Source organism: Benincasa hispida, chromosome 8 (assembly GCF_027475165.1).
Source record: "Benincasa hispida cultivar pf3 chromosome 8, pf3_genome.v1.1, whole genome shotgun sequence".
Lineage (NCBI taxonomy): Eukaryota > Viridiplantae > Streptophyta > Magnoliopsida > Cucurbitales > Cucurbitaceae > Benincasa > Benincasa hispida.
In genome coordinates this window covers 38583827-38607918 of record NC_143485.1, presented here as the reverse complement: position 1 = coordinate 38607918, position 24092 = coordinate 38583827, and the positions used below count along the sequence as shown (strand labels likewise).

The 24092-nt window shown below is 37.1% G+C and overlaps 1 protein-coding gene across 2 annotated transcripts in view; it reads right to left on the bottom strand.

The window, feature by feature from the left end:
* Window positions 1–549: 549 nt before the first annotated feature.
* The window catches only part of TAF2 (TBP-associated factor 2), a 36109-nt gene continuing 12566 nt past the window's right edge, over window positions 550–24092 (bottom strand). For both annotated transcript variants that reach the window (XM_039038722.2, XM_039038723.2), the window contains 14 exons: window positions 23356–23453; window positions 22962–23279; window positions 22784–22871; window positions 15506–15631; window positions 15367–15423; window positions 15030–15109; window positions 14903–14945; window positions 13974–14060; window positions 9569–9658; window positions 3384–3442; window positions 3208–3298; window positions 2942–3107; window positions 2549–2732; window positions 550–1848 (listed from right to left, as the gene is read on the bottom strand). In XM_039038722.2, the coding sequence (XP_038894650.1) occupies window positions 702–1848; window positions 2549–2732; window positions 2942–3107; window positions 3208–3298; window positions 3384–3442; window positions 9569–9658; window positions 13974–14060; window positions 14903–14945; window positions 15030–15109; window positions 15367–15423; window positions 15506–15631; window positions 22784–22871; window positions 22962–23279; window positions 23356–23453 (2634 nt within the window). In that variant the 3' untranslated portion in view covers window positions 550–701. The remainder of the gene's footprint in view (window positions 1849–2548; window positions 2733–2941; window positions 3108–3207; window positions 3299–3383; window positions 3443–9568; window positions 9659–13973; window positions 14061–14902; window positions 14946–15029; window positions 15110–15366; window positions 15424–15505; window positions 15632–22783; window positions 22872–22961; window positions 23280–23355; window positions 23454–24092) is intronic.

Genomic DNA, 24092 nt, shown 5'->3' with positions numbered 1-24092 from the left:
GCCCAGTTGATATGGAAATGGCATTATGATTAATAGGATTGGAGTAAATTAAGATGTCTGATTATGATTAAGATTAATTTTAATAAAATTAAGATTCATTTCCTAAATTTATTAAACTTAGGGTTAGTTTCTTTGATTAATTAAAATTAGGATTAGTTTACTTCCAATTCTATATAAAAAAAAAAAAAAATTTAAAAAAAAATCTCATGAGAATCTTTTATTCAAAATAAAGACGGTTTTATTCCAAAAGATTTCTCCTTTTATCTTTTAGGTTATATCATCTTTCAAGTTTCACCCAATAGGTTAAACCGTGCACTTGGAACTCTTCTGTCTAGCCTGATTTTGGGATTCCATTCATTCACTGTAGCCGAATCTAAGGTTGTTTGTAGCCACCATTCTAAGGTTCCAACTAATTGAATTATGCGCAATTGTGACTAGAATGATTTATCTTCATTTCAATGTAAGCAGATAATAACAAAAGAAATGATAACTTATGTACTGCTTTGTGATGGAGGATAAAAAATGTCAAGAATAACTCGCAGTGAAGAATTGTGATAAAGGAGGGACTTTGATTGATTGAATTTCATTGTGCTATATCACAGAGCTCAGATTATATACCTAGCCTCGAAGAGGATTAAGGTTGAGAGCCAACAATTGGGAAGGATTTCAACTAATGTAAGAAGAAGAGCTGATTACATCCATTATGAATTGTTCAGCGTCCGATTTTTGAATTTAATTCTAAGTTTGGGGGCAGCAGAAGTAGTACCTTCTGATGCCTCGGGCTTACTATGAACTCCTACTATTAATCTTGATCCACTAGGTTCGTTTGCTTCCAACTGCACGGGTGTTGACTTGGTTGGTGGTTCTTTTATTCGAGGCATTGCAATTGGCAGTGGCTTCACCTCTTCAATCAATAGCTTTGCCATCTCTTTTTCTTTTTGTTTCTTCTCTTTCTTCAGCCGTTTGCGCTCAATGTATTCAGGATCGTTGCGATGTTCTTTATGTTCTCGTTTACGTTTCTTTTCTTTGTCTTTCTTCTTCTTTTCCTTTTTCCCATGGCGAGAGTGCGAAGAGGCTAAGCCATGATCATGCTGTGGTAAAGAAAGTGTCTGAAGACTTGCATACTTCTGTGCATCAGCATCAATATTGTTATCTTGTATGATGCTCGATGACGAAGGATCTTCTGGCTGAAAATGTCCAAAAGCCCTACTGGAATCAGCCGTGCATTGGAACTCCTTCTCGAGTTCGTCACCATAACTTGTAAGTTTTGCACTGCCAATGCTGGCTGTCATGTGAGACCCGCGATCGTGACAGGAGTTAACTTCCTCTAGAATATGGTTGCTGATACTTGTAGCCTCAGCAATATTTCTTTGGGGTGCGTCAACAGAAACGGAACTACTGGGACCAACATCTGTTTCACGAGGTGCAGCATGAGATCTTTCAGTGGTCAGATTATCAGCATCTGCTCTACTTGTAGCAGCAGACGATCTGACTTTGATCTTAACAACCGGCAACTTCCTCTCGTGACTGTTGGAAACAGAGGCTGCTTCTCTGGGAGCTTCTGCTATTGCCCTAGCTTGCTTAGGAACCTCTGCAATTGCTCCTCCTTCCTTGGAAAGCTCGGGAATTGCCAAGCTGTCAGGCCTTAGTGTAGGAGTATGAAGTGGTTCTGATGACAGAGTTGCTGGAATATACGGCATAGGCGCCACTGCAGAGACTGATGATGGCTCTGGTGGATTGAATTCAGGAATGAGAGAAGTTAACATCCTCTTCTGTTCACTGCAAGTTCCCGTGTCACCCATATGCAATGTTTTATATTCTCTAGGAACTCCATAAAGTGTTGGGGGCCTGAAAATGAAGTAAAAAGAGAGTTTATACGAAACGATGCTTTGTCAAAAAAGGAATACAACAAATAAATAAATAAATAACAAAACCGTTGACATCATTAAGGTCAGACTAATACATAACAAACATTAGCATAGCCCTAGACCATGTTTTATCAGACTAATACATCAAAGTCCATCATGCTATATTCTCTAGGAAATCCATACTGATGGTTATATACAAAACCAACACAGGCGCTACTAAAGACAGCTTCAGTTAAGTAAAGAGCATCTCTTCTTAGTGCAGGAACATTAAGGTCAGACTAATTGAATACAGTAGAAAAATGTAAGGAAAATGTCAATAGCAGACAGAACCGTAACGTGCCCTCTCATGAAGACTATTGGAGAAGCCGATGACACTTATCCCCAAAGATCCACTTGAAACAAGCTTGGATACATAGTAGCGGAAAATGAAGACGCACAAGTTAAATCTATTAGACCTACCAACGATTTAAAGCATTACTTGGCATGTTAAGCCCATTTGTCTTCTGTTTGTCACAGAAACATGGTCAGGGGGATAAAAATAATAGAAAAAAAAAAGGAAAAAAAATACAATAATTAAGTACAAAACAGTAAAGCTTGCATTGAACTACGAGTGAGAGCAATTATGTATTCCCGTCTCTACTCAATTCAACGCTTGGGTTACCAGGGAAAAGGGTACCCACCTTCCTGCAAGGACTTGTAAAATACAGAACAAGTAGTGACGAAGATAGACATTGTTAAATGCCATCTGGCCTTCAAGTAGGAGGAGCAAAGCAACAAGAGTGTCATTATTGACTACATCATTTGAATCAGATCTTCGCATTATCTGACATAAACGCATAACTTGGACCCCCAGCTTCACTTGCCCTGCAATATGAGAACTTTCTTTCTTACGCTTAGAGAAAACCCATTTATATGGAACAAATAAATGGAATGGTCATTTGAATGAACGAATAATTAAACAAAACAAGAGATCAAAAGCATAGAAGACTAGGGATAACTTGAAGAGTATATGGTGGTGGTGATGGTGGGGGGGGGGGGGCGGCGAGACAGAAAGATGAATGGCAGAATCAAACCTCGCAAGGAACTCTCTTCTTCTAAATATTTGATAAACAACAACAATGCTGCATCAATTCCGTTGCAGTGGTACTCAAGATCGAGAAGCGCTCGGGTTGCCTCAATTCGAACTTGCCACATGGAACTAAAATCTCGAAAAGGTCTTATCAGTTCAGAAATACGATCCTGTAGGAAGTTTAAAATACAATATGATACTCTTGTGGAATAGAATATCATTATAAAGTGCACCTCTTGACTAATAATATGAAGGCAAGAAAAAACTTACAAGAGAGAGAAGTCCAGATAGTTTCAGTGCAATCTGGGTTAAGGTTCTGATGCAGCTAATAGTCAAGATCCCGTTATAGCTAGGCATCAGCCTGTCACATATCATTTAGAGATGCATAAGATCTAGTTTCTTCATAAACACACTCCATATAATCAAATACCAATAGGTTGACCAACCTGTCAAACTGCAAAAGTCTATCAATCCTTTTAAGAAGCGATGCTAAAAAGAGAATGCTCTGCAATTTATCAAGGAAGAAAAATAAAAGAAATTAAAACAAGGGTCTAGGTAGAGAAAGAAACATGGCCAATAAAAGCAGAGGCAAAATGACTTATCTAAACAAATAGGTTAATTTTATTAAGGGCTCATTGGAAACTGTTGATTATTTCCCTTTTAGTGATATTCTCCATTGTATTTTTTGTATTATATTTGCTGTATCTTATTTTATTATATCTACTGTATTTTTACTTTTCCTTATTTCTAATGGGGTGTTCTTCTATTTAAGAAACTCTTTCCTCCTAAGAGAAATAAGAGAGAGAAATATTTTCCAGCGCATTAAATTTTTTGAAACCCCAAAAAAAACCTTAAAAACCCTAATTTTCTGAAAAAACTTAAAAAAAAAAAAAAAAAACAAGCCTAGCCTTGCTGCCGCTGCCGCCACCGGTCGTCTCTTCGCAGCTGCCACTCTCTTCCACAGGTCAGCATTCGCGATCTACCTACAGCGCGTCTCTGCCCTTGCAATTTCGCATCTCTGCCCTCACAAGTTCGCGCCTCTTCAGACTTGACTGCAGGTTATCTTCATCAGCCGATCTCGTCTGCATTGTCGTCCGTTGCTTTCTGCCGCTCACCACCGCAATATGTCGGACATTAAGACACCTATTGCTAAAGTCATCAACAATTGCATCCATTCCAACGGACCCACTGTTCAAATAACTACCATTCAACTTAATAGGGAAAATTTTCTTCGTTGGTCCCAAAGTGTTCAGATTCGTGGACAGGGGAAGATTAGTTACATCACTAAAGAAACAATCGCCCCTAGCCCAGATGACTTCATTTGTTGTGTAGGACGCTGAAAATTCCATGATCATGATTTGGCTTGTAAATTCCATGGTTGAAGACGTTAGTTGTAACTATATGTGTTACTCTACTGCCAAATAATTATGGGATAGTGTGATTCAAATGTATTCTAATTTGGATAACAAGTCACAGGTGTTTAAGTTGAATTCTAAATTGAATGATATACAACAAGGAAGCCAATCAGTTACACAAAACTTTCAGTCCCTATTTGGCAAGACCTTGATCTCTACGCAGCTGCCCACTCTCTTCCGCCGGTCAACATTCGCGATCTACCTGCAATGCGTCTCTGCCCTTGCGATTTCGCATCTCTGCGCTCACAAGTTCGCACCTCTTCTAACTCGACCGCAAGTTATCTTCATCGGCCGGTCTCTATTGCATTGTCGTCCACTGCTTGCTACCACTCACCGCCACAATATGCCAGACATTAAGACACCTATTGCTAAAGTCGTTGACAATTGCATCCATTCCAACAGTCCCACTGTCCAAATAACCACCATTCAACTTAATAGGGAAATTTTTCTTCATTGGTCCCAAAGTGTTCGGATGTATATTCGTGAACAAGGGAAGATTAGTTACATCACTAAATAAACAATCGCCCCTAGCCTAGATGACTTCATTTGTTGTGTGGGATGTTGAAAATTCCATGATCGTGACTTGGCTTGTAAATTCCATGGTTGAAGACGCCAGTTGTAACTATGTGTTACTCTACTGCCAAGGAATTATGGGATAGTGTGATTCAAATGTATTTTGATTTGGGCAACAAGTCACAGGTGATTAAGTTGAATCTTAAATTGGATGATATACAACAAGGAAGCCAATCAGTTACACAAAACTTTTAGTCCCTATTTGGCAAGACCTTGATCTCTTTAATATGTATGACCGGAAACAGGAAATCTACAGAGAACCAAAAGCACTATAAGAAAACTGTTGAAGATGGTCGCATTTACAAATTCCTTGTTGGTCTCAATGTTGAGTTTGATGACGTTAGAGGTAGGATACTTGGGAAAACTACTTTTCCAACTATTAATGATGTGTTTTCTGAAGTTCGTAGGGAAGAAAGCCACAGGAATGTTATGATCGGAAAAAAAAAACTATTGATTAAGTTGAATGCTCTGCATTGGTGACAAACTGAAGGCGTCTGATCAATCCAACAAGCCACTTGAAAAGTCTCGTGTCTGGTGCGACCACTGCAATAAACCTCAACATACGCATGAACTTGTCGGAAACTTCATGGAAAAACTGCAAATTGGAAAAGTTCTAAGCAAAGTGAGAGGAATTCCCATCAGCATACCTCTAATGCTAATGTTCTTGACTCCAGCCCATTTACTGAAGAGCAGATTGATCAAATTCTGAAGATGCTAGAGACCAATTCATCATCTGGTAATCCTAGTGTTTACTTGGCACAATCAAGTACTTGTTCTCAGGCTCTCTCTTGCCTCAATTCCGAAGCCTTTGATCATATGACTAGCTCCTCTTGTTTATTTGATTCATATTCCCTCGTGTATTGCAATGAAAAAATTTAAATTGTCAATGGTAGTTTCACCTCTATTGCATGAAAAGGAACTATTCCTTTGACTATAAAACTTACATTATGATTTGTTCTTCATGTTCCAAAATTAGCTTGCAATTTGTTATCTTTTAGTAAATATCTTTTGTGAAACTCATTGTATCTTCCAGGATCAGGACTCGGGTGGACGATTGGGCGTGCTAGGATGATTGATGGTCTCTATTACTTTGATGAAGTTTCAGCTAGTCATAAAAAAGTTCAAGGTTTGTGTAGTGTTTGTTCTCCTTCTGCTAAAGAAACTATCATGCTTTGGCATCGTAGATTAGGACATTCAAATTTCTTCTACTTAAAATATTTGTTTCCCGGTTTATTTAAAGGATTTGATTGTTCAATTTTTCATTGTGAAAGTTGTATTTTTGCCAAACATCATCGGTCCACTTATTTGCCTAGACCTTACAACGCTTCATCACCTTTTTCCTTAATTCACACACTGATTTTTGGGATCCGTCTAAAGTTTTGATTCATAGTGGTAAGTGTTGGTTTGTTACCTTTATAGATGATCACACTTGTCTAACTTGGCTCTATTTGTTAACAAAAAAGTCAAGGTCAAAGAGGTTTTTGTTCGGTTTTACAATATGATTGAGACTCAATTTCAAACTAAAATTCGTATTCTTCATTCTAATAATGACACTGAATATTTTAATAAACAATTAACCAATTTTTTACAAGATAAGAGTAATTTTCATCAAGCTACATGTCGCGATACTCCTTAGCAGAATGGCATAATTGAGCGAAAAAATACACTTAGTTGAAGTTGCTCGTGCCCTTATGTTTTCTATGAATATTCCAAAATATTTGTGGGGTGATGCTTGCATACCTAATAAATCTCATGTCGTCTAAGGTTTTGAATTTTAAAACTCCTCTGAGTCACTTCCGAGAGTGTTTTCCTAATGCCCGACTGTATTCTGACTTACCATTAAAATTATTTAGGGGTATTGCTTATATTCTTACCCTACTCTTTCTAACACTAAACTTGATCCTCGAGCCATTAAATGCATTTTTTTAGGCTATGTCTCTCATAAGAAGGCTTACAAATGTTGTGATCCTTTGACCAACAAGTATTTTGAAAGTAGGATGCGTCTTTTTTGGAAAATCAACCATATTTTAGCCCAAATTCTCTTCAGGGGAGACATCCAACCTTGAAGATAATTTTTGGGACACTTCACCTCTCCCAAACATCACTTGTTCTGAAATTATAAGTTCTAGTCCTTCAATGCCAAAAGTTGGAAGTTCTTCTTTAGGGGGAAAGACACTACAAACTGACTTGACAGGTCAAAATCTTGAACTTCAAGTTTATACTAGAAGAAACTTGACTCAAAGAGAGTGAGATCAAACAATTGACTTATTGCAAGACCATGGTCCGATGAATGATCTTGAGGATCCAGGTATTAGACACTCTACTTCTATTTCTCCTGGTTCGCCTTCTCATAATCCTTTACCTGATGTCTCTGATCTTGATATTCCAATTGCCCATAGGAAAGGTACTCGTAAATGTACCAAATATCCCATTGCAATCTTTCTTATCATAGATTGTCTGTCATAAAATAACCAAGTCTTCACATCTAAAATAACCAACCTATTTGTTCCAAGGAATATTCAGGAGGCTCCAAATGATTTGAATTGGAAACTCAGTGATGGAAGAGATTAATGCACCGAAACAAAATTGCATATGGGACATAGTTAAACTACTAAAATATAAGAAAACAGTAGGATGCAAATGGGTGTTCACTGTAAAGTGTAAAGCTGATGGAAGTATTGAATGGTACAAGGCCAGATTGGTGGCCAAGGGGTTCACTCAGACCTATGGAATTGATTATCAAGAAACATTTGCTCCGGTTGCTAAAATTAATTCTAACAAAATTCTGCTTCTATTGCAAACAATTTAAATTGGCCTCTTTATCAACTTGATGTTAAAAATGTCTTCCTTAATAGGGATCTTAAAGAAGAGGTGTTTATGGATTTGCCACCTGGTTTTGAGGTGGATCTCGGGATTAATAAAGTGTGCAAATTAAAGAATCATTATATGGTCTTAAACAATCTTCTAGAGCATAGTTTGAATGTTTGGGAAAGGCAGTCACTAGCTATGGATTCAGTCAAAGTCAAGCTGATCATACTATGTTTTATAAATATACTAGAAATGGCAAGATTGTTGGGTTGATAGTGTATCTTGATGATATCATACTTAAAAGTAATAATGAGACAGGACTGAATATCTTGAAGAAAAAAACTTGTTAATGATTTCGACCTGGGATCCTTGAAGTATTTCCTTGGCATGGAAGTTGTCAGGTCCAAAAATGGCATTCTTGTCGACTAAAGGAAGTATATTCTTGACCTACTGAACGAGACACGTTTACTTGATTACAAGATAGCAGAAACTCCCATTGAGCAGAATTTAAAATTGGTAGCTGCAACTAAGAAAGATGTAAAAAAAAAGGAAAAGTACCATAAACTTGTAGGGAGACTCATACACCTCTCTCACACATGTTCTGACATTGTTTTTACAGTTAGTATGGTAAGTCAGTTCATGCATTCTCCCGAGCCCATTCACTTTGACACAATTTATAGAATTTTGAGATATTTAAAAGGTACTCCATGAAAAGGTATATTATTCATGAAGTATGACCACCTACATGTTGAGGTTTACACTGATACTGATTGGGCAGGTAGCACGACTAATAGAAGATCCACTTCGAGTTATTACTCTTTTGTTTGAGGAAATTTGGTTACTTGACGAAGTAAAAAACAAAGTGTGATTGCAAAAAGTAGTGTTGAAGCATAATTTAGGGCATTAGCCCATACTATTTGTGAAGGCGTATGGATAAGAAGAAGTTAGCAATTTCCATTATCCACGATCCAATCCTTCATGATAGGACAAAACATATTGAAGTTGATAAACACTTCATAAAGGAGAAGCTTGATGCAAGAATAATATGTATCCCCTACCTTCCGATAACATAGCAAATTGTAGATGTGTTAACTAAAGGTCTTCCAAAGTGGTAGTTCAACAATTTGATTGACAAGCTGGCCATGAATGATATCTTCAAATCAGCTTGAGGGGAAGTGTTGATTATTTCCTTTTTAGTATTTTTGCATTATATTTGTCGTATCTTATTTTATTATATTTGCTGTATTTTTATTTTTTCGGGGTGTTCTTCTATTTAAGAAACTCTTTCCTCCTAAGAGAAATAAGAGAGATTAATATTTTCCAGCAAAAACACCCACCCATGAAAGACCACACAGATGTACAGTAACCCCATTACCAAAAAGGAACATAAAGGTTGAATAGGGATTGCAGAACAAGTGTAATAATAAATGGGTTTTGGGAATGTAGTCATTTATATTTTAGAGCAAGTAGATTGCCTTGAAATGGCGGTGTCCACATATATGAGCAAAGATTGTTCTGGTGGTTTAAGAAGACGAGATTTCCTCTTAAGTTGAGAAATTCTCGAGCTAAATTTGGTGCAAGGATGACGAAGACAAAGGTTTAGGAAACAAACTTCACGTTTTAAAACAGAAAACAGAAAACAAATTTGTTATCAAATGGAACTTTTGTAACTACGATGGCAACCATCCATTAGATTTGAAGTGGGCAAAATACTAAAAAATTCAGCACTGGGTGCAGTCATATAAACAATAACTAAGAGATAGAAAATTAAGTTCTACAACATATCATATCAAGAAACTATCAAATGATACAAGCAGAGAAGAGTACATTCCAACCTGTTGCCCAAATTCAAGCTCACCAACTGACTGGACTAGTGCAGCCAACCAGAAAACATCAGAGTACGGATTCCCATTGTTGTCGTTGTACTACCAAAATACAAAGAAATTGGTATTTAAAAATGAATCACAAACAAAATTTTGAAAAAAAAAAAAAAGGAGAGGAAAAGAAACATAATATCAAAAAGAAAATTAAGTTATAATTTTTATGCTACCCCAACTACATGCAGAGGTTGTTTAAAAATAAAAAGAATAATAATAATTATAATAACAGTGGTCATCATAAGATAACGATTCTCTTTTTGGCATTCCCCGAGAAAAGTCTAAAAATTACCCCAAATCTTCAGTTTATATTCCCCTATTGAAATTTCAAAGTACTAGCGCATTTTTGTGATGTAGCATCGTTTTAAAATGTTGTATCGCCATATTCCTCAGAGCCATGTGAATATTCCCCCGCCACATACTAAAAACATTGTTCAAAAAGAAAACTTCTGAGGTGTCTTCTTTGGCGCCTCTGTCGAATGGATTTCATAACTGTCATGAGCCTTGAAATTCTTGGTTTTTTTTTTAAGATAAGAAACATTTAATTGATGAATGAAATAAAGAGAAACTCCAACATCAATAGGTGATTTCAACACCAATTGGAAATTAAATAAGATAAACTTAAATGAGTAAATGGGTGGTTAGTTTTGCACCAATAAAAAACAATGGCAAAACCAAATCCAACAATCTATCAAAAGAGGAAAAAGAATCTCTGAATAAATGGCCATTGCACTCAGTCCAAAGGAATTCTTGAGTTTGGACCACTGATCCTTTCTAGTGTGTTCTCTCATTACTCCATTTTGCCCAAATTAAATGCCATTGTTTCTTCCAATTCCTCCTATTTCCTCTTTGGAAGTCAAAATCCCCAAAAAGTTAACATTTTTTACCCGGCTGGGGAGGATTAACACTGTTGACTTTACCCAGAGGTCTATGTTAGGCCTCAATGATGTGTTGATGCGGTTGTGCTTCTGAGGATTTTTTTCTTTTTTCTTTTTCTTCTTCTTTTTTTTTTTTAATAACAATTTTTTTTTTTTTTGCTTCTGAGGATTTGAATCATCTACTACGGATTTGCTACTTGCCGTTTCAATTTGGGATAAAGGGTTGTCTGTTACATGTCACCCTACCCTATTTAGAGAAATAAGAGAACGTTTACATGAATTCATAGTTCTGGGGGAAGGTGTGGTCCAAGGAGTCCATGGATCATTTTAGTATCTCTTTATGGTGTTTTGTAATTACCCCTTGTTTTTAATTCTCAACAATTGAAGACTTCTTTTAATGGAAAAAACAACCGCTCTTCGAGGAAAAAAAAATGAAAGAATATAAGGGCTTATATTCTTTGGTCAAATGCGGTTAAAGCCATGATTTCAGAAATATGGTTTGAGCAAAACCAAAGAGTATTCCACAACAAGGCTACTGAATGGTCAGACAGTTTTGGTTCAGCCCGCTTATTAGCTACCTCTTAGTGCTCTCAGTCCAAATTTTTTTGCTGATTATTCTATTCAGAACATTTTGCTCAATTGGAGTGCTTTTATACCTTCTTTATAATCAACTAGTAGCCTCTATTTTTGTTCGTTAGTTTCATCTTGTAAATGGATATGATGAGGGTGCTATGGAGGTATCGACCTAGTTGAGATGTTCTCGTGCACCAACTGATCCATAGAACTTCGAATTATTATAATTATCTCGTATTGTTGTATCTCGAGCATTGTATTTTGAGCAATTAGTCTCTTTTCATTATATCAGTGAAAAGTTTGTTCTCTTCAAAGTCGAAGCCTAAAGAGGAACATGAAATCTATCGAAGGACCAAGCATTTGAAGAATCGCTCTCCAAACCTTTATTTTTATTTATTTATTTTATTGAAAACAACTTTCATTGAGAAAGAGTGAAAGAATACAAGGGCATACAAAAAAAATAAGCCCACAAAACAACCCACTAGAGAAAGGGTTTTCAGTTAAGTAAGATGTTGCCTAGTGAATAATTACAAAAAAAAAAAAAAAAAAGAGAGAGAGAGAGAGAGCGCGCTTCGGAACCGAAGCCTAAAGCGAAACATGAAACCTCACTAAGGACCAAACCTCGTTAGGGTCCTTGTCCAACCGTCTAAACACCCTCTCACTCTAAATGTCCCACAAAGCAGCGCACACCCCACCAGACCACAACAAATGAGCCATCTCTCGACAGATGGAGGAGGAACTCCTCGATCATCGTTCGAATATCCCTCTAGCCAACAATTTGAATATCAAACTCTTGCAAGAAACAACTACACATAGACCTCGCAAACTGGCAACCCCAAAGAAGGTGATTTTCCTTCGCCTTCCAATAGAGAATACAGCAAAAAGGACCCTTAACGGATCCATCTTCTTAGCAAGCCTATCCAAAGAGTTCAAACAATTAAGCAAAACCTCTTAGTAAAGAACCTGATTTTCTTTGGTATCTTCATCTTCCAAACCACATCAAAAACCAACTCACTAACAGGAGAGAGATCCAGCAACATTCTACATAACGATTTACAAGAAAACCCATCCATAGGATCAGCTATCCACATGTGAACATCCCTTCTCCCCTCCCTAAAATTGCACCTTTCCAACAAAGAAAGAAAAGAGGTCACCTCCATTGTCTCCCTATTGAACAAATGGCAACTAAAACCGAAAGAAAAGGACACAGAGCTCCCCGACCAAACCAAAAAGTCATAGACCGGACGGTTTTTAAAGGAAGACAAGTGATAAAGATATAAAAATGCAAAGCAAAGGGGACTATCCCCAACCCACCGATCTTCCCAAAAATACATTTCCTTACTATCCCCCAATATAACGAACCAAATGGGAAAAGGAAGCTTGATCATTATATCTTTCCAAGGATTCCAGCGTGTGCCCTTAACCCCCTTCACCACCCAATCAAAGGAATGAGTACCATGCTTACTCACAATGATTCTATGCCACAAAGATTTGAATTTAGGGGCAAAACGCCAAAGCCACTTAGCCAATAGAGCTTTGTTACAAACTTTTAAATGTTTTACCATTCCTCTCTCCCTAAAGATCACACAAAATAGCACAAACCTGACTAGCCATGAAAACTAGCCTAAAAGGAAAATTTGGGAAACTTCCTTCCCAACCCTATGATGGGCAAGCTTGAAACTGGAAGTCTAAAAAGGCTAAGCCAAACAGATCTTGCATACTCACACCTCCAAAGAGGTAAAGAATATGCTCGAGGTTATCATCTACCTTCCAAGAGAGAATAACAGAATGGGCCAATAAGGGAAACTTCCTCGAAAGTCGATCCAAATTATTAGCTTGACCATGTAACACCTGCAAGTTAAAGAACCTAACCTTCTATGGAATCTTTATCCTCCACATAGTAGAAAAGATAGACACACTGTTAGGAGAAAGGTCCAATAAACAACGAAAGAAGGAATTACAAGAAAGACCACCCAAAGGGGTAAGGAGTCCGAACCCTTCCCTTCCCAACCTAAAGTCAACCTCTCATATCAAAGACGGGGGAGAGGAAACATCCACCGCTTATCTATCGGTCAACACATGACAGAAACCAAAAGAAAAAGAGACCTAGCTTCCAGATCATACCAAAAATCAGCCACCAAACGATTTTTAAAAAGAGCTCCCTACGTAATTGGACCACTAGAAATTTTTTTGTAACTTTTTTGTGTTTCTCCTTTATTTTTTGGTTGGATTTTATTGCCTTCCCCTTTTTACTGACTGCTTTATTCCAAGTTATCAAATCTTGGTTTGCTCCTATTTGGTGGATTTGTTTTCCTTTTTTACTGGCTTCTTTATTCCAAGTCTTAATTAAATATTTTATCATTCCAGAACCAAATACAAAAAAGTACAATAACTGATGAGGAAAAAAAATACCATTTCTCACTAATTTGCCTGCGTCAATTATTAAGGTATTAACAAAACTAAATTACTCAAGAAGATAATCACTAGTTAAGCCTCTTAGATTTAGTTTAAATTCAGATAAACATCAAGAGGAGAAAGAACCAATACATATAATAGTTACGTATAAAGCAGTTTTTCAGCTTCCAAAGCATCTGTTGTCTACTGTTTACATAATTAAATAGTTGAACCTTAAATCTAGACAACTTGGCAAAAACATCATAGTTAAAAAACGAAAACTTGTTTATCATTCTCATATTCACTATTGGCCAACTGTCAAGTTCAAAGAATAGCATCACCATTTACAGGAAAATTCAAGTACATACAAACCTAAATACTCCCATGTAACCCCTTGTAAACAAACACGGAGCATTAAAGAGCATTAAACAAACAAGCAGGGTGAAAATCAAGATTTTTTTTTTTTTTTGGGTCAAACATATTGGCCCGCTCATGAAAACAAGCAGAAAGAACACTACCTTCAAAAGTTGCAAAACAAACTCAACAGCTTCTCTAGGGCTTTTTTGGTCAGAGGTCCTGACCATAGCAACAGCATGAGGAATGGCCTATAAGAACCCCCAAAAAGGAAGAAAGAACCACACATGCGCACACAAGGAAAAATATAGCACCTTAGTATTCGAGTGAGAACCAAATAAAGTAAAAAATTAAGTGTACAGAAATTGTCACTCAAATAAAGTAAAAAACAACGATCAACCAACAATCCTAGATTTCTAATATCTAGACGTGATTGAAGGATTCATTCAATCAGTGATGCACACATCAACTTTAACTCAGACAATATTCACTTCTAAGTATGTGCTCATGTTCTTAATTATGGGCATGAGTCGTGGGGACCGCCTCGTAATGTTATTAAGAGTACAAAAAGAGCATACAAAATATTCTGAAATCATCAATGACCACAGCACAGACCGACGAAAAAGTCCTTTAGATCATTAGATGCATATTCTGAAAATGCTCATAAAATAAGCCACTCCTTATTGTGCATTGTTTGTATGTAGTCTGCATGAAGGTCAATTCAAACTCTATATAGAAAAGAATAGGACTGTAGAGACAGCAGAACGTAAAAAATAGGCAACAATGTCATCTTTTAAACAATCTGGAAGAAAGAGAACGACAAAGCTTTCAAGATTATATCCACTTGGAGAGTATCTGATTTAATTGGAATTATTTAGGTATCATTTTAATGATTTTCATAGTATTAGTATCAGGTTGTTTTGCATGAGTATTATCTGAATAACCGATGCCCACATAAGATATCCAGAAAGGATATGCAACAAATTGTGACAATTTTATGGCTTCATATGGTTTATACAAGAACCATTTCAGAACTGTGGAAACCAAATAGGCTGTTCCACAACACATTACAAATCCTACCTCATTGCATTACCTCAAGAAGAAAATACTCCGGAAAATCACGAAATTCATTTGGCCTGGTAAGAATATCAGAAAAAGAAAGAGTCATAATAGGCGATCCAAAAGTAAACTCACTAAAACAAAACTCTTTTGGATCTTACTTGGGGAGTCCAGTATCTGCATCAAACCTCTGACTTTTAAAAAATTTAATCAAATTAAGCAAACCAGCCCAATCAGTATCCTGCAGAAGAAAGTCAAATTCAACTAAAAGAATGAGGAACCTGCGTTACTTTACAGTTTACACAGGTTAAGTGACAAATTTATAGCTCCTGAATGTCTACGTTCCACTGGGTTGGAAAAATGAGGAATCGTTATTTAACCTTCCAACAAGGAATAGTCAATAAATAAGTAGATAAATTGCTGTAGAACCAATTTAGATAAAGAAATAAAGGTTTCAGTTAAGCGTTCAAGTCTGAAATAAAATAATGGCAATAATACCTCTGAGGCTGTTTTGGCCATTGCCACTGCTGCTTCAATTCTTACTCTCCAGAAGGCCTTCATACCAAAGTTCAGCTACTCACAATCCATTGTAAGTTTAAAAGATAATAAATAACTGTATCTCAAAAAGATTTATGACCTTGGGGTCTCTCAGGAAATTGTTCAGAGCATTAACAACAGCAAAAGATGGTTGAGGCAACATCTCTAAGGTCGCGATTGCTTGTGCTTGGGCAATGACATCCTTGTCCTTCTCTAATTGATTGATCTGATAATGAAAGACAAATTGGAGTAAATATTTTACGTAAAAATACATGTACACAATTGTTAAATCATCAATCAACCTTTAGCTTTAAGCTGATGGGTTTGAATTTAATATGAACTGCATGGGGCTTGAAAATTTGTTGAAGACCCAACAAGTGGAATTCAATATTAGTTGAAGAGTGTAAAACTATTAGATTTGAAAAAGAATCTGAATGTTTTATTCATTCACCAAAGATATGAATATATACAAGTGTACAAGGCATAGAAAAGAAAAATATCACAAAATATTTACAAGAATGGAAAATCCTAATTATAGAATTATAACACTCCCCCTCAAGTTGGAGCATATATGTTAATCACGTCCAACTTATTACATAGAAAATCTATACGTCTTCCATCCAATGCTTTCGTGAAGATATCTCCTAATTGTTCTCCAGTCTTCACATATCCTGTAGATACCAACCCTTGTTGAATTTTCTCACGTACAAAATGGCAATCAACTTCAATATTTTTGGTCCTTTCATGAAATACTGGATTAGACGTAATATGAAGTGTTGCTTGATTATCACACCACAACTTTGTCGGTGTGGTGATTTCAAATCCCAACTCAACAAGAAGTTCACATATCCAAATCAATTCACACACAGATTGTGCCATTGTTCTATATTCTGATTCTGCATTTGAACGTGACACCACATTTTGCTTTTTACTCTTCCAAGAAATCAAATTACCACCAACAAAAACACAATACCCTGAGGTTGATCTTCTGTCTTCTTTAGATCCTGCCCAATCAGCGTCTGAGAAACATTCAATATTAGTATGACCATAATCCTTATATAATAAACCACGTTCGGGAGCAGCCTTCAAATAACAAAGAATTTGTTCCAATGCAGCCCAATGATCAACTGTAGGACATGACATGTACTGACTCACAATACTTACTGAATAGGCTATGTCGGGTCGAGTCACTGTAAGGTAATTAAGTTTTCCCACTAACCTCCTATATCTTTCAGGATCTTTTAGTTGGGCAACATTGGGGTACTACATGGCTTAGCCCCTAGCTTTCCTGTTTCAGTCAACAAGTCAAGTACATATTTTTTCTGTGATAATAAAATTCCTTTCTTGCTTCTTATTACCTCAATTCCTAAGAAGTATTTCAACATGCCCAAATCTTTAGTATGGAATTGACTATGAAGAAAGGTCTTTAGAGACTGGATACCTGAAGCATCATCACCAGTAATCACAATATCATCCACATATACAACTAACAAGATGACACCACCCTCAGATCTCTTAAAAAAGACTGAATGATCTAACCTACTCTTTCGCATTCCAAAGCTTTCAATCACCTGATTAAATTTACCAAATCAAGCTCGTGGGCTCTGCTTTAATCCATACAAGGATTTACGAAGGCGACACACTGTTCCATTCTCTCCCTGAGCAACAAACCCTGGTGGTTGCTCCATTTACACCTCTTCTTGAAGATCACCATGAAGAAATGCATTTTTAATATCAAGCTAATGTAAAGGTCAATGATTGATTGAAGCTAATGAAATAAACAACCTCCCAGATGCCATTTTGGCTACAGGAGAAAAAGTATCAGCATAGTCAACGCCATAAGTTTGTGCGTAGCCTTTCGCTACGAGGCGCGCTTTTAACCGAGTAACAGAACCATCAGGATTGACTTTAACTGCAAACACCGATTTGCAACTGATAGCCTTCTTTCCTACAGGAAGAGAAACTAAATCTCAAGTACAATTATCATCTAAGGCAGTCATCTCCTCCACCATTGCGGCACACCAACCAGGATGAGACAAAGCCTCATGAACAGTCTTAGGGATGGATACAGACTCTAAGGATGCAATGAATGAATATGTGAAAGGCGACAAATGGTTATATGAAACAAAAGAGGAAATAGGATGAGCACATGTACGTTTACCTTTACGAAGAGCAATAGGGAGATCATCACTCGTTTCTAGATCCACTTACGAAGAAGACTCTGGTACAGGGCATGGAACTAAAGGAGGTTGTCTTCGTGTATAGACCTTAACGATGGGTGGAAGAGTAGAGATAGCCACAGGTAGAGATGAATCAGGAAGAGGATCGGAGGGAGAAGCAACTGTGTAGACAAGGAAATCATCTTCTACTTCCTTATGCTCCCCCTGACTCTTATTCGGAGAGAATAATGATGATGAAAAAATGAGATATGTTCAAAAAACGTGATATCAGGAGAGACAAAATATTTATTTAGCTAGGACAATAACACCGATACCCCTTTTGGACACGGGAATAACCAAGGAAAACATATTTTAAGGACTTTGGATCCAGCTTGGTATGCTGAGGCCGAACATCCCAAACAAAGCAGGTACAACCAAATATTTTGGGTGGAATGGGAAACAAATTTTGCTTGAGGCATAAAGTATGAAAAGGTATCTCGAAGAAGGCATACGATTTATTAAGAAACAAGCTGTGGAAACAGCATAAGCCCAAAAGGATTTTGGAACATGCATCTGAAACATCAAAGCTCTGGCTGTCTCAAGGAGATGACGATTCTTTCGTTCTGCAACTCCATTTTGGGATGGAGTATCGACACAAGAAGATTGATGAAGAATACCATGGACATCTAAATAAGACTTGAGTGTATGAGAGAAATATTCCTTAGCAATATCACTCCGTAGGATTTTAAGAGCACCACTAAACTGAGTTTGGATTTCAGCATGGAAGTTACAAAAATGAGAAAGTAACTCAGAACGACTTTTCATTAAATATAACCACGTAGTACGAGAATAGTCATCGACAAATGTAACAAAATACTGAAACCCTCCTTTGGACTCAATAGGACAAGGACCCCAAACATCAAAATGGACTAATTCAAAAGGAGCACTAGCTCGTTTATTGACTCGAGGATACAAACTCAAACGATGAAATTTAGCAAACTGACATGACTCACAATCTAAAGAAGACAGATGTTGAAGTTGTGGACGAAGACTCTTCAACACAGAGATAAACAGATGACCCAAACGACAATGCTCTTCAAAGGGAGACGACACACTTGAGCATGTGATGGCCGTAGGTGTTTGTGGTTCAAAGATGTGAAGACCTCCAACTTCACGCCCTTTACCAATAGTCTGTTTCGTCATAAGATCCTGAACTAAGCAATAACCAGGAAAAAAGGAGACACAACAATGAAGATCACGAGTGAGTATACTGATCGAAATCAAATTAAACGAGAAATGTGGTAAATTTAAATGTGATGACAAAGAAATTGATTCAGTAAGATGGACAGTTCCTAATCCTAAAACAGGAGTGGAGGTTCCATCAGCTATAGTAACATTAGGTGAAGAGGTAGATGTACAAAGGTTAGAGAATAAACTAGGGTTACCTGTCATATGGTCTGTAGAGCCAGAATCAATGACCATTTTGACGTGGAGGAAAGAAGGCATTTAGAAATGTTACCTGTCTCTGCGATGGCCGTAATGGGAGTAGAAGATGATGCCCTCAATGACTCTTGATACTGCTGAAATTTAGCAAACTCCTCTGCAGAAATCGTAATTGACTTGTCAAGATTATCAAGAGTAGAGGCGACATAAGCAAAGGGTGATGGCATCCTCTGACCCTTATTCAGCAATTTTTTGCATTCACGTTTCGTATGGCCAGGTTTATGACAATAATAGCAAACAATACCTCCTGGATTTGATCTTTGGTTATTTGGATGACCTTTGAAGCTATTTGATTCACCCCCCTTATTACCTCTGTAATCATTTGTGCACCCAATCAAAGCACTGCTAGAATCAGATGACGTAACTGCTTGTCTTTTCAGTACGAAGTATTCAAGTGTAAGCTTCTTCCAACGAGGAGATATTTGAGCTTGACAACACTTGATCTTTGGCCATCTCATATTTAAGTGCAAGGCCTACTAAAAAGCTCATGATAAACAACTTTTCACGTTGAGCCATTAGAACTTTTGGATCCGTGCTAATTGGCATCAAGGCATTGAATTCCACGCATGTATTTTTAACCTCCATAAAGTAGCTTGTAAGAGATTTTTCTCCTTGATCAGGTTGATATAGAGTCTTACAAACATCAAACACTCTATTAATATTCTCTTTCCCTGAATAAAGAAAATCCAGATATTCCAATAGTTCCTTGACTGATTCGCAGTGATTTACTAGTTCAACAATTTCACGGTCAATAGAATTCTTGATTTGTAGAAGCATCCTTGAATCGTCCCGCCACCAATACCCGAGAACCATAATCTTTCCTAGGAACTTCTTCTACGATGATAGATAGGGTGGGCACAGAATCAACCGAGAAGGTGGACACGACTTCTTCTAACGCTAGAAGACCACTGGAAGACACAACTTGCATACAAGGTGGTCCTTTTACACACAGTAGATTCTCACATTTCAGTAGATGAGATTAGGATGAAAGGGCTTGCTTTCATCAAATCCATATATCAATCTTGTACGCAAGTTGGCACAGCGCTTAATAATAAATAAAGGCTATAGGTCGGGTCAACCCCTCGGATTTCCAATTAATTAATAGTAAAGTAATGTTCGGACGGTTAGTGTCTGTTCTGCTTCTTATTAACATCAATCGGTGGCTCTTCTGTGATGTGATCATCCATCTCCATGCTCCTAATAAAGTGGCGGACATTTGATCTCCATGAAAAGTAGTTGGATCTATTCAACTTGTGTTCAGTTACTTTTGACACCATAGGAACAATCTCAGACATGACTACTAGTTTCTGATCAGCCATTACCTAAAAAACAATAGACACCGAACAGCAGAGAATCAAACCCTAATTTACCGAAGAGAGGTCTTTACAAGCAGTGAGAATATCTATATATCCCAAACAAACACACCACCAAGAAGAGTCAACCACACTAAAGAAAACCCACAGAAAACGAACAAAAAAGGACGGCGCATGCGCCGGCGGGAGGACGGACAGCAGAGAAGAACGATTGGCGCGTGAGCCTCACGCGCTGGTCAGATGGCAACCGGACTTTGAGGTTTTGTAGATCGACGGCTGGACTTCTCTTTGGACTGGGCGATGTCAAAAAAAAACAGCTTCTTTTTTTTTTTTTTCCGACGGCGGCGGCTAACGACGACGAACGAACCAAAGACGACGATTGTGAGCAAAAGTGTAAACTCACCTCTCCACAAAACCCTAAACATATCACAAATGGGTTCTAAATTCTCAAACCCCAAGGTTCACAAAAAACCCTAAGTTTATTTAGAGAGCTCTGATACTATGTAAAACTCTTAGGTTTGAGAAAAAATCAGAATGCTTTATTCATTCACCAAAGATATGAATATATACAAGTGTAAGGCATAGAAAAGGAAAATATCACAAAATATTTACAAGAATGGAAAATCCTAATTATAGAATTATAACAAAGAGAAAATAACTCTACAAAGGTTTGAAGTTAGAACTTTGTGCTCGTGCTCTAATACCATGTTAAATCACCAATCAACCCAAGAGCTTAAGTTGATGGGTTATAACAAATTTAATATTTTCCTTCCCAGTATTTTCTACATTTAATTTGCTTTGTGGCATTAGTTGAAACTCACAAGCTTATTTGCTTTGGATTAGTGCGGTCAAAGCATTGCTTTCTGAGATTTGGATGTAAAGAAATCATCACATCTTCCAGCAGTGTTCTCAACCTTGCTTTTCCATTTCTAACTCGGCTCGGCTTAAGTCTTCATCATGGTGTTCTCTCTCCAAAGGGTTTGAAGGGCTTTCAAATCAAGATATATATTGCAGGCTTGCTTTATTAATTCCTTATAATCTTGTGCTCTGAGTTTCTTGGTTTTCAAGTCTTTTGATAATATTTGATATGTTTTGTTTTTTGTATCCTTTTGTTTGAACTCTTCATTCTCTTTATGAAAAGTTTCGTATCTTCTTCTGAAAAAGGAAAAAAATCATTGCTGGCCACAAGACCTACTCTGATAACGAGCTAAATCACTTCTAAACCAACCAAACACAAGTGCATAAAATTGGTCTCATACATATATATTCAACACTCAAATGCAAACAAGAGTGCAAATTGTAAATATTTTTTATGAAGACACTTTTACACTTTTAAGAACTACCACAATTTTGAAAATCTAGTTGACCTTTTGAAAACAACTTTCATTGAGAAAAAATGAAAAAATACAAGTGCATAAAATTGGTCTCATACATATATATTCAACACTCAAATGCAAACAAGAGTGCAAATTGTAAATATTTTTTATGAAGACACTTTTACACTTTTAAGAACTACCACAATTTTGAAAATCAAGTTGACCTTTTGAAAACAACTTTCATTGAGAAAAAATGAAAAAATACATGGCATAAAAAACAGGCCCACAAAAAAGGAGAACACCATTTTAAGAATGAGACTCCGACTATGCACTATAGTCCCTATAGAATATTTACAATTTTGAATATCAGCGGGGATGTCGAATTAGAATATTTCATTCCTCTTGAGTTGGTCATCCCACTAAGTTTTTAACCGAGCATATCTTCGAAATTTTATTGATCTATCAAATTTCCGCTCCTATCTAACCTATTCTCCCTCTCCCCCTAATAATATCACTTTTGATACCTCCCTATCTCCCTACATCAAACCTCACTTTGCTTGTAACTATTGTACCTTCAGTAAGGCTTATAGCTTCTCCTGCCTAACCAACTCTCCCTTCTCTCCCTGTATCAAAGCCCACTTTTCAAACATTAGTTTTAGCCAGTTAAAGCTCACTTTGCTTGTAAATATTGTACATTCAGTAGGGCTTATAGCTTCCCCTTCCTAACCAACTCTCCCTTCTCTCCTATTTCAGGTTTATAACCAATTAAAGCTGAGAAGAGAAATGAAAAGAACCAACCATAGTTCCCACCAAAAACGAGTGTAAATAATTTTCCTTTCCCGATGTCTTCTGCATTTAATTTTCTTATAAAAGTCTCCCCCCAACAAAAACAGGAAAAAAAAGGAAATAAATAATAAATAATAAAGCAACAACAACACGAATAGATAAGACATCTGCATGATAATGAAACTCCTTGTGCTCGTTCACCTAAAACCCTGCTAAACCATCTTGAAAGACCTGAAATGAAATACAGGCAAACATGTAGCCTACCAACGAAAATACTATAAACAACAAAATTTGATCTTACCCACATCTGAATAGGTTGATGAAAATGAATTTCAGCAAGGTATTCCATCTCCGGGTCTGCTCTCAACCATAGCAAAGGAGATTCCACACTGTCAAGAGACAGTATAGCGCATTCAAGCAAATGATAAGCAGATTGTCTCTTATCGGTGATAAAATCAAATCAGGAGTTAATTATAAACCTAGAGCGAACGTCAAGTGCAGGTATATCAGCATTGTCATCAGAACCATCAGGTTTTGACCCCTTTTTAGTTTTCTGGAGGCGTCTAGCAGCAAGTTTGGAGTGGCATTGTATTTCTAGTAGCTGCCAAGTCTCTCCAGTCATTGGAAGAACTGGATGATCAAACACACCGTCAAGTTCGTAAATCCTGATACTCATCATGCCAGGCCATCCAGTATCACTGTCCCGATTTTCTACACTTGTGGCTGGTGAAACTGTGCATTCCCGTGACACCGCCATTTCGACCATATTTTTTCGCTTGTTGTAGGAAAATCCCATCCTGATATCACACACAAATCAAGGTAAGCAAAAAATAAGCAGACACGTAAGAGCATAAAAAATGGTATATTGTTTACCTCAACACTGGACAACCACATGATTCAACCCACCGAGGAAAGAACTCTTTAAGAAACGGCCGCTCAAGGTTTCCAATCTTATTGGCCAATTGGCGAAACTGCATCTCAAATATATAGAAAATTTAGACATTAGACATGTCATTCTCATTTAGCATGTCCACGAACCCAAATTTTTTTATTAGATTGTGTAAAATTAATGATAATATAATTTTAAATCTAATTCTTGCTTATTTGTTTTTATGAATAATTGATATTAGAAGTATGAACAAAATTCCAAAGGACTCCCCCATTAGTAGCTCATCAAAGGTTCAAAACAACCCAATTGTTCACACGCACCCACCAATTTCCACAACTTCCAGCAGATAACGAACTTCAAGAGGCAGCTTAATTTAGCCACATCTAATCTCCCCACCACTTTGAGCGAGGGTATCAAATATTTTATGGCTTCTTTCCCACCAGATATCTTATATGATTGCTTTCACCATGTTCAGCCATATCACTTTGCCTTGCTTTTGGGTATGATCCACAATGAAGTTGAAGTAGCCCATCTTTAGCATGATTACCCTTCACGAGAAGAGATTAAAATTCAATTCACCATTTTGTCAAGTCCATATTAAGATAACGACCTTTTTTCAGTTTTTGGGCTTTGGGACTTGCAACATACTTTCAACCAAAGCTTTAAACATTCTTGGAGAATAGTTGGAAATTTTTACCATAGAATGTGTCGGGAAATTGCC